General features: G+C 40.4%; 2 protein-coding genes across 2 annotated transcripts in view; one reads left to right on the top strand and one right to left on the bottom strand.

Moving 5' to 3' along the window:
* The window catches only part of LOC121298814 (zinc finger protein 271-like), a 105453-nt gene that overhangs the window by 35039 nt on the left and 56125 nt on the right, over positions 1-14289 (bottom strand). The gene's annotated exons all lie outside the window — the stretch shown is intronic.
* On the top strand, positions 8731-12523 carry LOC121298818 (zinc finger protein OZF-like). The gene is made up of 2 exons (XM_041226051.1): positions 8731-10975; positions 11551-12523. Exons 1-2 carry the CDS (start codon positions 10441-10443, stop codon positions 12426-12428), a joined length of 1413 nt encoding a protein of 470 aa, XP_041081985.1. The 5' UTR covers positions 8731-10440; the 3' UTR covers positions 12429-12523.

The following is a 14289-nucleotide window of genomic DNA, read 5'->3' as shown; positions in this document are numbered from 1 at the left end:
TCATTGAAAGTCACAATCATCTCCACATTTTATTTCTATTTGTTGTTTGATGTTTTATGGATTTTCACCATTTTCTTTTGGTCCTCTTCTTTAGTATTTTATATTCAGTATACACACACACACACACACACACACACACACACACACACACACACACACACACGCACACACACACACACACATTCACACATGCACACACATGCACACACACACTGCTACACTATACAAGCCACCAGGTGAAATTGAAAGTCATTTTTTTTAATCTAATCTAGTCTTTATTACTTCCCTCTCAATATTTAAGATTATTTGTTTGAAGTAATGGAAGACAAACATTAAAACCATAGTCCATTAGTTTATAGCAATTTGCAGTTCTATTTTAATATTTAATCCCTGAAAAAACAGAAACACAAAATGCTCACTAAAATAGTTACCCTATTACAGGCAACCAAAAGCTGACAACTGAACTAGTGCCTACAGATTAGTTACTGTAGAACACGTAGATGGAGAACAACCACTGGATTCATATCATATTTATATTATTATAGGTCACCATACAATAATGTGTTGTACAAAAATGGATAAATAAAAACAAGCTCCATGGCAATGTCTCTAATGCATAAAACGAGAAACACAGGCAACCTTCAAAGACAAAGGGCTAAACCATCTCCTAGCAAAACAATATTACAAAGGTAAAAATTGTACATGTGTTCTGGTTTTAAAATTAAATAAATATTAATATAAATATTAACCATAAATTACAGTATTACACTGCTACACTTAGCACAGATAAATATACGCACACAGACACTGCTACGCTGACCCCAGATCAGTGCACTGTAGTGCATATTTACGTTGTATATCTGGGGTTTATGTTACAATTATCATTAAAGAACCATTGTCCTCGTCAATTACCATTAAAGAAAATACCCATTTTAGCTCCTAATGTAATTATTAACCATAATAAACACAATACCTCAATAAGAACTAGTGATTCTGGCTTAATTATCCCTAGATTCATGATGAAAAGAGATTAACAATTAATATTATGTATGTTTAAGTGTTTCAAATCAATCATAAATGTATATTTATAAGACAAAAAGAAACCTAACAGTCCAGATTATTATTACATTTATTCATATTCTCAAAGGAAAAAGAATAAAGGTTAGACTTCATAGTTAAAAACATATGTGTAAAGAAGAAACCAAATAAAACATTCAAGGAAAAGTAATGCATTGTTAAATGTTCATAATTAATCCTTGATGTGCTCTCTGGTCATAAAGTTCTGCATTAGTGAAGCAGTCTTAATAGTTCATCATGCATTGTTTGGTTGAGTCATACATTACATATATATGTGCCAGCTTCCACGTGGCTAAGTACGCATGTACAATGTTCCAGCATCTAGCTGAATAGATGCACATTACATTATTATGACGATATCAAAAGCATGGCTTCAGTTCAGTTACTTGTAAACACACAGTATAAGTTTGATACTTATTCTGTTGGTGCAATGTTTAAAACAAAGTCTTCTTAACACAGTCGTCCTCTTTAGAAGTTTGTTGGGCAGCAGCGCAGTGCAGTATCTCTGTGAAGTCTGTACTGTAGGCAAAAGTTTTCATCGTTCCAGAGGCAGCCCATCTTCTCTGGGACAGCTTTGAAGATTACATCATTGCATCTTCGTTGAAGAATCGGAGATTGGTGTGTTGACAGTGATGAGATTTGAAGAAAGAGTGAATCCAAAGAGTGCAAATCCAAAGAGAAGAGAGAGAGTGAAAATCCTTGTTTTAAGTTTTAATAACACAATGCATAAGCATTCCCTTTTACTGTAAACAAGTCTTTGTCAGTCCTTCCATTGGTTCACAGTATTTGATAGAAAGTTGAGTGTCACACAAAAAGGGTGAGTTAGAAATGCAATTTAAAGTTGGGGGTGGCAAATCTACTCCAGCTGGGGGCCAACCACTGCTTCCATGGTAAGGCGGTCGGTCGGCCCATTGGAAATCGATGGTCCGGCCAGTCAGGGTCCCAGGGGAGGAGGAGGCATTGATGGTAAGACGGGTGCTGCTCCTCGACTGGTGAGAGGAAGAAGAGGGGTCAGTAGTCCGGTTCTGATGGAGGCCCGAGAGTCCTCGTAGTCCTCCGCCAGTTTGACGGCGGCCTCGAGGGTGTCTGGTTTGTAGTGCCATATCCAGTCCTGTGTTTCCATGCCGACCACATGGCAGAACAGCTCTAAGACCATCACCTCACCCATCTGTGTACCGGTCTTTTGTGCAGAACTAAGCCAGTGCACCATGTGGTCGCATAGTTTCTGGGCCACCACCCTGGGATGGGTCTCCCGTGGCCTCTGGTACTCTCGGTAACACAGCCAACGCATTTCCCCCGTGATATTGAGGCGTTGGAGGATGGTTTGCTTGACAGGGTTGTACTGGCGAGCCTCCTCGTTAGTCATAGCCTGACATGCTGCCTGAGCCTCCCCGCTCAGACAGGGTACCAGTTGACTGGTCCTGTACTCCTTTGGCCATCGCACGGTGATGGCCAACCGCTCAAAGGCAACCAACTTTGCCTCTGGGTCATCCTTCGCTGTCATCTTCTGCGCTTATGCCTTGGGGGGCACCATCACGGGTACCGCTGATGCCTGGGATGCGTTCCCGAGCCCAACCCTGTCTATCAGCACCGTGTACCTCTCCACCTCTGTCTATCCTCTGTCTCATGTCTCCTGTCTCTGCTCCAGTGCCTGCAGCAGCGCGGTCAGTGTAGCCATGTCCATCGTCCTGTTTCTGACACCACTTTTGAACGTGTGGTTTGCAATGCACAGTGAAAGGTGATGTAGGTGCTCCAGACAACGACAAACATACTTTCAACACAGTGCATGCTCTCAGTGCAGTGGGGTGCAGCTTGCCAATGGTAGTGTAATTCCTGCTGTACAGTACTCTCACAGGTCGAGAGGGAGATTGCTGATTCTGATTCATTTGCTCATTGTCACAAGTTATCTGTAAGGTTTTCTTTACTTTTCTCTCTCTCTCGTTCTTATTGCACAAATTTCTGCACTTCTGCACAGTTCGGCACAGAATTGTGGAGATGCGTATTCTTCAAGGGCTGCTTTGTGATGTTACTCAACTCCACCCACAGAAATCTGTGCAGATTCTGCACAGCCCAGCACAGCTTTGAAATGTAACTGTGGGGGACTGGCTGTGGCGGTGAACCACAGAGATGATGCAGAGATCACGAGTGACCTGCTAATTAGTCATAAAGCAAATAACCACTAAAACTACTGCTGTCCTCTTGTTGGTGGAGGTGAACGACATCTTATCACAAGAACATAAGAAGGGTTACAAACATTGCTCACCCAGAATCTCATCAAGCAGCTTCTTGAAGGATCCCAGGGTGTCAGCTTCAATAACATTTCTGGGTAGTTGGCTATATATATATATATATATAATCTTTACTCAGTTTTGTTTTATTACCTTAAAACAAGTACGACTACTGCTAATTATGTTGTAATAATAATAATAATAATAATAATAATAAGCAATAATAAAATATAATAAAGTAAAATAAAACAAAATAAAATCAAGAAATAATATTGTCATAGCCTTAAATAATAATAATAATAATAATAAATAATATAATAATAATAATAATAATAATAATAATAATAAAGTAATAAAACAAAATAAAATCAAGAAATAATATTGTCATAGCCTTAAATAATAATAATAATAATAATAATAATAATAATAATAATAATAAAGTAAAATAAAACAAAATAAAATCAATAAATAATATTGTCATAGCCTTAAAATAATAATAATAATAATAATAATATAATAAATAATAATAATAATAATAATAAAGTAAAATAAAACAAAATAAAATCAAGAAATAATATTGTCATAGCCTTAAAGTCATAACTTTGAAGTCATAATGCATTGCAAGTATTAGGGAATGGTGTGTTGTATTGTGTTGTGTGTGCAGCTGCTGAAGTCTATGGGATGTGTTCGTACAGATCATTCTGCGCAGATAATGTGCAGAATCTGACCAAATTTTGCCAGTGATCTCCGTAAACTCACCGATTGGCTAAATTGATCAGAATCTGCGCAGAATGATCACCGTAAACGCACCCTATGGCTGCGTGACCTGGTAATGTCGTTTCCGGCTGAGCTCACGCAGACAACAAACGAGAGCCGGCTTTGCGCAGAGAAAGTCTGCTTAGGAGCACGCCCACAAAATCCATCTGGAAACACTGACCTGCTGGCATTTCAAGAACACAGCGTAGTTTCTCAAACAGCAGAAGACAAAGACTGAGCCGTGCAGAGTTGTTTTTGTTTAGTTAAAAGGTATTGCACAGCAGATTGTAACGAGAGGACGGTAAAAAAGGTAAGTTACGTTAGTATTATTTTATTAATTAAAGTGTAGTTGTTTGCGACGCACGGGTGTGGCGTGGCGGGCATCAGCAAGACCGATTCAGTTTAAAAATGTAACAATTAAACTAAAAGGCGCCTGGGAAATTATTCGAGAATAAGGTAAAGATGGTTTTATGATTAATATTATTAACAATGTATTATTTGCCGCCGAGTTACTGTTTTTGACGTGCAGGCAAACTACCCATATACCACAGCCTAAGTGTACACTTACAAGAGACGCGTACATGGATCTTGTACTACAATTTGTAGCGTTTACTCGGGTAGGTGACGGAATCAGACCGAGTTACGAGATCACTTGGGAAAGACTGTATAGCCTGTATTTTATTAGGAAGAAATAAATACAGGGAAAGAGCACGGGGTAAACAAAAGGATGGAGGAAGGATCACACATATATACACACACACACACCGCTCTATGTATCATTGACTTTTCGTATGTTGACATTGTAGTTTTTTGTGACTTCACAGACCTACCTGCGATGTATTAAAGTCATCTTAGTTTCATCTCTGCTGCGACTGTAAATTTCAAACTACAGTGCTTGTATGGAAATGACCGATTCTCATTATAATGTCGACGTTTTGCGCTTACCCTTCATGTAGTATCGTTTGTGTTTCCTGATTTACTACTTCGGTTTGTGTCTGTTATTACATGCGTCTCACTGGCATAGATGAAACTATCTGTTCGTATGTGAAACTTCCTATTTAAACGTTTCTGGTCTTTTAACACCGTGTAACAGTTTTTTTTTTTTTGGTTCCTGGGTAGTAAGTGTTATTTCCTAATTGCTTATGCCTCAAAAGTATAGAAAATGGCTATTATTCCCCACAAACTTTGCTTTTGTGACCAGGACAGTGATATTTTGAAATTTACCTATTTTCCAGAACATTACAGATAGATTCAGTGCTGAGTAAACTTGGAGTAACTTCTAGAAATTTCCAGTAATATAAATAGTAGTATAAATACAGGGGCCTTAAGCCCACCAGTTCAGTTTAGTTCCAGCTGCCTAAGTGGATACATATCTGCATTTTTCTGAGATGGCATCAAGAGGCTGCAATGGTGGCATTCCTGATGGGTCTCCAAGGCGGTTTTACCAAGTTTCCCTGCTATCTTTGCCTTTGGGACAGCAGGGACACCAAGGTGCACTACCACAGGCAGGACTGGCCACCACTGGTGGACCCCCGGAAGTAGCTGATGCCACCACTGCACATCAAATTGGCCTTATGAAACAATTTGTCAGAGCTCTAAATAAGGAGTCGGCAGCCTTCAAGTACCTTCAAGACTTCTTCCCTAAGCTGTCGGAGGCAAAGGTCAAAGCCGGTGTCTTTGTCGGACCACAGATAAAGAAGATCCTGGAGTGCAATGAATTCCCCAAGAAGCTCACTAGTAAGGAGAAAGCGGTTTGAAACAGCTTTGTCGCAGTGGTTCGGGGCTTCCTGGGCAATCACAAGGCCGAAAACTATGTGGAGCTGGTTGAGACTCTGGTGAAGAACTACGGCACAATGGGCTGTAGGATGTCCCTCAAAGTCCATATCCTTGATGCTCATCTTGATAAATTCAAGGAGAACATGGGAGCGAACTCGGAGGAGCAAGGCGAGCGCTTCCACCAGGATATACTGGACTTTGAACGCCGCTACCAAGGACAGTATAACGAGAACATGATGGGAGACTACATTTGGGGGCTGATTCGTGAAAGTGATTTACAGTATAATCGTAAATCCCTAAAAAACTACTCGCTTCTAAATCTTTTGTAGTGATTTTTGTATTACTTTAGTATAAATACATGTTCATTTGGATTCATATGTTGTTTTTTTCTGACTTCATGTGAACGAAAAGACCGTTTTCTCATTGGAAATAGGTACATTTCAAAATATCACTGTCCTGGTCACAAAAGCAAAATTTGTGGGGAATAATAGCCATTTTCTGTACTTTTGAGGCATAAGCAATTAGGAAATAACACTACCCAGGAACAAAAATTGTGTTACATATTGTTACTTAAAGTAAGCACCTTAAAATATAGAAGAAACAAACAAAAATGAATAGTCTATATCAAATTACAATGGCAATAAATACATTTTGTTTTGATTTCTTTTATATGTTAAGGTGCTTTTATTAATAAAGGGAACCCAGGTGTTCTGATTGTCAATCATCTACTGCTCAGGATGGGCTATCTACACAAAGTACTCATGTGCCATGATATATATTTTTTTTTACTTCCTCCCTCTTCGATCGCCCATAAGTCTGAGCTATCATTGTCTAAGTTGTAATATATTAGCTTATAACTTTGTACAGGTATCAAATAGGTCAATATTGCTATTAATTATAGATAGGAAAGCATTATGTACGGGTGATCCAAAACCAGTGTAGCATGAAAAAGTGCACCCCAGGAGATAACACCCCCCCTCTGATCCACGGTCTTTAACTGAGACGCATCGCAAAGCATCACTATAGTATTAAAATTCTTTTAAAAAGCATATTTAAAAAAAAAAAACAAAAAAAAAAAAACATGAAGTTTAGACACTATAGACTTGCAAGCTTCTCAGGGTATAGTTTACTGCCTATGAATGCACTTCTGCTGTACTTCAATTGGGAGCGCATTCTGAGGGGTAGCGCAGTTTTTCAGACTAGTCTGACAGACTGAACTACTGGGTAGGTCACCTTGAGCGGGTAGCGCACGTTGTCAAAACACCGGAAACAGATAATTGGAGAGTTCTTTAATTAAATAGAAACTGAAATATTCTTATTGGTAATTAATTATAAAGTGCATAGACAACTGAAATACGCCGAAAACATAAGTTTTATTCTATGTTATTAAATTAACATGCTTTTGGGATATTAATGTAAGTGCGTTCATAGAATTATGTTGTCTCTTAAGTAAGGAATGCATTTGTACTGTAGGCTAGGTTTTGAAATGCACATGTGTTTATTTATTTATTTTATATAGAAATGTTTTCGTACTAACTTTTGTACTTGATAACATTAATTTAAAAGTCCAGTTATTACCTATGGTTGATACGTTGTGTGTGTGGGGGGGTGTACTTCAGTCTTGCACCAGGGCCCGGTAAATCCTAGCACTGGCACTGATCCCAGTGAGTTTGTTTAGTTTATTTCTTTCCATGTTTTGTTTCTTAATGTTTGGCCCTGCAAAGTGTTAAATGATATTTCCATTTCACCAACTAACAGGTCAGTTTTGTCTTTGTGGAAATCAGTTTTCCTTTTCTTTTTGGCCGGTGCTATAGTTGCATCAAGGTCGGAGTCTGCAGAACCCTTTGCTCCATCCAATTATTTTTGCCTACTGCTGCTTTCTGTTCATTATATCACTTATTTATCTTTGCCAGAAGGAAGTTTTAAGTCTTGGCTTGACGGTGAGAATCTATTTATAATTAGATGTAAATTCCGATCTCACCTGTATAATGGGTAGGGGTCAACCTAATTCACAATTTTGCGGAAATCAGGAAATTGAGGGGTGACCATGAAATTTACCTCCCTTTTAGGGGCCAACGCATACCGGACAAGTACAGAAAAAAAAGAAACCTCATTTAAATGAACTACTACACAACGCAAGCGACGCAAACTGCACATCTTCCTTCTGTAGACAGACAGGCTTTTTTTATTCCTTCGCCCTCCTGTGTGCATTGCACTTTGGCAAAAAAAAACAAACATAAAAAACGTCCTTAGACAAATAACATTTCCAAAAAAAATACTCCAAAGTGGTTAATGTTCTCGCTTACTGTTCAAGTGACAACAATGTTTTATCAGCTTATCAGTGCATCTGTACTGGCTTTTCTGTGACCTGTACTGTACAGATGGGCGTCGGACAAAATCAGTGCTGCATTGTTTTGAATTAGGTTACTGATGTCTAGTTTTCAGCATTGGAAGTAAAATACCAGAAATGTCAAGATATTTCCCAAAGAAACTGTATATGCAGATCTTGTAGTGTGTCTTTGGAAAAAATACAATCGATCGCTATTTAGCTTCATAATCATACATTAAACGAAAGGCTACTACAGAGGCTGCTGAACAGAACGTAAAATAAACAGCTTTCAGAAACCAAACTGGAAAGTCAGTGCAGACAAAAAAAGTATTCCTGTCGGTTGTAGCCAAGTTAAATCAGCACTACAGGTACGATCTAGCACAGCCACCTCGCTTCAAACAACCTGCTGCTTACTTTTTAAACACGCTGTCCTCCGAAATGTGTCATCAGCTGACCACTTCTTTTCACTCTACAGGCCTGCTATGCAGCCAACCCAGAGCTACAGCGTCAGGACAACGCAGCTCTGGGTAGCTTACAGGCAAGCCTGCAGGTACCCGGCCAGTCTACAGGGATTGCTGGTGCGCGGTGAGCCGAGGACATCCTGGCCAACCTAAGCCCTCCTGCCTCGGTCGGCAGTGGAATTGCCTGGACTCTAACCACTGACATCCAGGCTATAGGGCGCATCCTGCACGCCACGCAAAGCAGGAGCCCCGGGACTGCTTCTAATCGAGGTCCACATCTATATAACTTGGCAAAGATTTGCCTTGTATTTCTAACCAATTCAGTGGATGCAGAACATGCAGTCTCAATGCAGAATGCAGAATGTCGGCAGCAACCGCTGGGGGGATGTTGCATGTTTGCCTTTAACAAATGACAGCACCCTGTTTCAGTAAGGAAGCAAGTGCCATGTAGGCTTTTATAGTGCTCTTATAGTGAAATATTGTCGACTTAGATTTATTTAATGTTTAAACACGTCCACGAAATGTCAGCGAAATCCTAATTTTATTTCATAACCTAACTGTGAATAATACACACATTTACCACGATTGAAGTAGATCCCTAATATTGAACAGTAATGTATGCTGTTCATAAACTTGCGGTGATATTACAGTATTTGTGTACGAAAAAGAGCTGATTAGTACATCACACGCAAAAATTCTACAAAGGATGGATGCTACGAATTTGCAATATTTACGAACACATAAGTAATATTCATACATTGAGCCCAGGAGCTCTCTTGAAATCAAGTCTGTCCTCCCTTCTCTGTAACCGTCACCCCCTCTTCTGTCTGGCTGTCCGTCTTCTCCTTCTCGCTCTCTCTCTCTTACACTTCCCTCAGCAGAGAATCCAGGGGGTCACACAGCCATGTAAAAGGGGCGTTCATCAGCCTGGCTGTACTAAGTTATTACTCTCTTGTCAAATCACCTGTTGTCTCCACCCCTTCACAGAGCCTGCATCCCTTATAAGCAATCCCGCCCCTTCTTGCTTCCGAGAATCCAGTTGGCGGAAGCCTCCCAGTAGCCCTCATCACACGTCCAATCAGCACTCCTGCCAGCTCTCCATCATGTGGTCCTCCGGGGATCATATAGGGGCCGATTCTCCTGAGATCATTACAATACGTATGTAATTAAATAGTACGTACAAGGCGGCAAATTATTATTATAATTTTTATTTTATTTATTTATTTTTTAATATTGAGACGCACAGAACTAAAATATCTTTATACATATATTTACATCAGTTATCTTTTAAAATGCATTCGGTCTGAAAAGCAGCCATTCTATTTAAATTGTAGGTGAGCTTGAGTGGCAGAGCGAGCCTCCTAGATCAGAGAAGCCGCACAGCTCGAGCTGAGAGGCGGGGCTTCGACAGCTCACTCGGAGGCTGTGTGTGAGAAGAGAGAGCGACGGAAGGAGAAAAATATAAATGTGATTGGCACCTGCCAGTCCTTCAGAAAGTCTGTTGACTATTTTTGAGGCTGTACATTCTCGTGAAAAACTTTATTTTCAGGGTTTTTTTTTTTGTCCTGTATATACTTTGTAGCTCACCATAGCATCCTTTGAAAGCCTTTTAGTCAGAGAAACACTTTTAAAAAAAAAAAAAAAACATAAAACTTGCAAACTTTCATCCATCATTCTTCTACAGGTTAGACAGATAAAATCCTGTGGTATTATAAACTTATTACAAGAAGGTCAATGTCTCTTCAATAGTAAAGCCACCCCTGTTAAGGCCATATTTTGTCCAATACTTGAATGGTAGTAGCACTGTATTTAAATGAATATATGCATTTTATTTCATCAGCTACTAAACATAATCCTGTTTGATGCCATGGACAGTGTAAAGGTGGAATCTGTTCAGATTAAAGAGGAATTCCCTGAATCTGAACTTGTTCCCTTTAGAGTGGAGTTTTCTGGGCTGGCTTCCCTCCCCATTAAACAGGAGCTCTGTGAGATGCAATGTGACAGCAGTCAGCCAGAGGAATCTGAGATTAAAGCCGAGCACAATGAATTGGAGATCCCCCAGACAGAAGAACCCCTTCCTGTTAAAAAAGAAGAGATGCTGAAAACTGCCCGTATTAAAAGGGAGCCCCCGGAACTAGAGTTTGACCACATGGATCCAGTGAAAGAAGAATCCGAGGACTTCAAACCAAACGTCCCTGAGCTGGAGCCTGTATGCCTGCAGGAGTGTAGTGTGGCGCTGGAGAGAATCTGTGTGAGAGAGCAAGGTGCTGGAGAGGAAAACTCTCCCAACAGCACACAAGGATGTGGAAAGGAAGTCAGGTGGTCACATGCAGAATGCAGTCTAGCAGGTGGGTGAGTGACTCCCAGTAGCTGTGACATTGTCATTCTAGATTGCATGATATCCACAGTGTGGTTTAGAGGGAGAGGTGAGAGAGTATGTAGGTTACATTAATATCTATTTGTTTTTCCTGTACCACTCCAACCCGTTGAAGATAGAACTCGCTACTGGTTAGATATATATATATATAATGTTGACATTGCTTTAGGGGGGGGGGGACACTAAAGTACTGTTATCATTAGAAATGTTCAGTGTAAAAATATGTGGATGTTACTGTAAATGTGTAACGTAATGCTATTGAAAGATATATAATTATAGCATGTGTTGGAGGAAATAGACCTGAAACGTTACAGGAGAACATTTTAAAGGCAGGTTTTGATCACAGGGCTTGGCTTCACCAGCATCTATTTTTACTGGCTGCTTTTACACACAAAGTAAAGGTTTTCAGTTTAAGTTTGCATTTTTAAACTGCTGAAACCCAGTGGAAGCCCCCACAGCTGAAATTCAAATACTGTAATCCACTAGCCACATGCCCTAAACCTACAAGCAGTCCCTCTTACTTTCTTTCCTGTTCATATTTTTCAGGTTCCAGTCCAGCAGCTAAAGCGAGGGTGGTCGGTGGAGAATATCTTAACTATGGGAAGAGTTTCAGTCACTCGGGAAGCTTGAAAGAAAAACGCCGAATTCACACAGGAGAGAAACCGTATTGCTGCTCTGACTGTGGGAAGAGTTTCAGTCACTCGGGAAACATGAAAAAACACCACCAAATTCACACAGGAGAGAAACCGTATGGCTGCTCTGACTGTGGGATGAGTTTCAGTCGGTCAGACAGCCTTGTTTCACACCAGCGAATTCACACTGGAGAGAAACCGTATCTCTGCTCTGACTGTGGGAAGAGTTTCATTCGGTTAGGGGGCCTTGTTTCACATCAGCGAATTCACACAGGAGAGAAACCATATTGCTGCACTGACTGTGGGAAGAGTTTCAGTAACACAGGAACCCTGAAAGAACACCAGCGAATTCACACAGGAGTGAAACCATATTGCTGCTCTAACTGTGGTAAGAGTTTCCGTTTTAAACAAGGTCTTCAAAACCACCAACTAATTCACACAGGAGAGAAACCGTATCATTGCACTGACTGTGGGAAGAGTTTCAGTCGGTCAGACAGCCTTGTTTCACACCAGCGAATTCACACAGGAGAGAAACCATATCGGTGCTCTGACTGTGGGAAAAGTTTCAATCGGTTATACAGCCTTGTTTCACACCAGCGAACTCACACAGGAGAGAGACCGTATTGCTGCACTGACTGTGGGAAGAGTTTCGGTTACTCGGGAGACATGACAAAACACCAGCGAACTCACACAGGAGAGAAACCGTATTTCTGCTCTGACTGTGGGAAGAGTTTCAGTCAGTCAAATCACCTTGTTTCACACCAGCGAATTCACACGAGAGAAACTGTATAGCTGCTCTGACTCTGGAAAGAGTTTCGGTTTTATACAAGTCCTTCAAAACCAGCAGCGAATTCAGAGGAGAGAAACCTCAAAAACTATGTTCAATGGGACTTTTCACTCATGAGAATTTTTTTTTCTTAACTTTGCATTATGAATCCCTGTGTAATGACTGTTTTGTGTATCACTCTTAACAGCATGCATTTTAAATGATAAAAATGCACTTCAACTCTGTTGCACTCTGATTGTATCAGAAAATGGGCAGCGACGAAGTGATGATTCTTTGTGATAAATCTCCCTCTAGACCTGTGAGGATGCAATGGTCTGACAATTAATTCCCAGGGTTAGGTGGAAGTCGATCATCTAGAAAGGGGGCTCAGCTGTGGTACATTAAGTCATCGCCCCAGAGGGAAAGCGATGTGGCAACCACAGAGTGTAGGAGAAACTGCTGCACTCACTAACCAAGGGGGTGTGATTGAAGGTACAAATAGGGGACGTAGCTTGGTGATCTGTTCCTTTGTTTATTGTTAAGAGAAACGCTGAAGGACGAAAGTAAAATAACTGTGAGTGTTTAGTGTTTGTTTTGTCAAGTCTAATTGTACCATTTGTTATTTATAAGACTGCTAACAAGATCCGGAGCTGTCTCTACAGGCCAGCACTTAGCCAGACATCAAGGCACTTTGTTTCACAAATTTACTGTATTTACACCACAAGCACTTTAACATGCACTGTGGACTGTTTTGTGTTACGTGTGGGTGTTTAGGAAACAGGATTGATATTATTTCGGGACCAACCCATGGATTACAATAAAGCAATACACGCCGCTGTGTTGCTTATCACCATTATTATTGACTGTGTTTGTGTCATCAGACAATTGGATTTAAAAATAAAATAACATTGGACCAGGATTATCCCAGTCTGTTCATTAATCACTGCTGCATTCCTGCACCTGCATACAGTTAACCACTTTACCACACGCGGTCAATGCCTGGGAGCGGGAATATGCAGAATACAAACTATTCTGCACCCTATCGGTCAGGAGAAATCAATTATTCAGTGTGGGAAATTAGTTTTAGGGTTGAGCATTTAACTCTTAGCGGCCCATTTATTTAGCGCTTGTCAGACATGCTGTTTAATTTATTTTTTCAGAATAAAACCTGTTTAAAAGGCACTTCCTAGGAAAAGGACACTCAGTACTGCATCTCCAGCCAAGCCCCACCCATTGTTCGCTGTGTTTTTTACATGCCTCTTCATAGTCGTGCGTACTGGTAAATCCTCTCCTTTATCACCAAACTCCTCAATAATGCGATCCAAGTCATTATTTTATTAATATAACATCTAAAAAAAGCAAGTGTCTGTGACTGGATGCGGAAGCAGCTATCATCTTTGTTTGTGTACGTGTTATCTCTGTGGTGCAGGCGCTATGTGTTTTGCTCAATCCACCCCTTTTTTTCGGCTTTTCTCTGCTACTATCACTCTCACTCGGCCACTCGACACGAGACCTGCGCTTGACATCTTTTTGATGTCAGATAGGGTCCAACGTCGGACTGGAAAGGGAAAATTGTAATGTTAGACCTGGTCCGACATAGGACCACACAGGGCTAATCTGTATTCACTTGAAAATAAATAAATTGATGGGAACGAGTATCCTGACCCCAGTATGTAGCATCCCAGAGACAAGACTGCACCATCCTTACTGGGCAACAGCCTGGAGGGTTTTCTTGTAAATTCATCACATTTCTAAAACTAATGAAAAAAGATAGTATCCCATTGCTGTATTATGACATGATTGACTGAATATTGCATGGCGTATAGCTTTGCAGTGTGCATTGTCCATGCTTGTGTTTGTGCCTGCTTTTGTAAACTACCCTTGAGT

This window comes from Polyodon spathula, chromosome 24 (assembly GCF_017654505.1).
Source record: "Polyodon spathula isolate WHYD16114869_AA chromosome 24, ASM1765450v1, whole genome shotgun sequence".
Classification (NCBI taxonomy): domain Eukaryota; kingdom Metazoa; phylum Chordata; class Actinopteri; order Acipenseriformes; family Polyodontidae; genus Polyodon; species Polyodon spathula.
The sequence above is the reverse complement of the archived record's forward strand: the minus strand, read 5'-3'. Positions and strand labels throughout refer to the sequence as shown.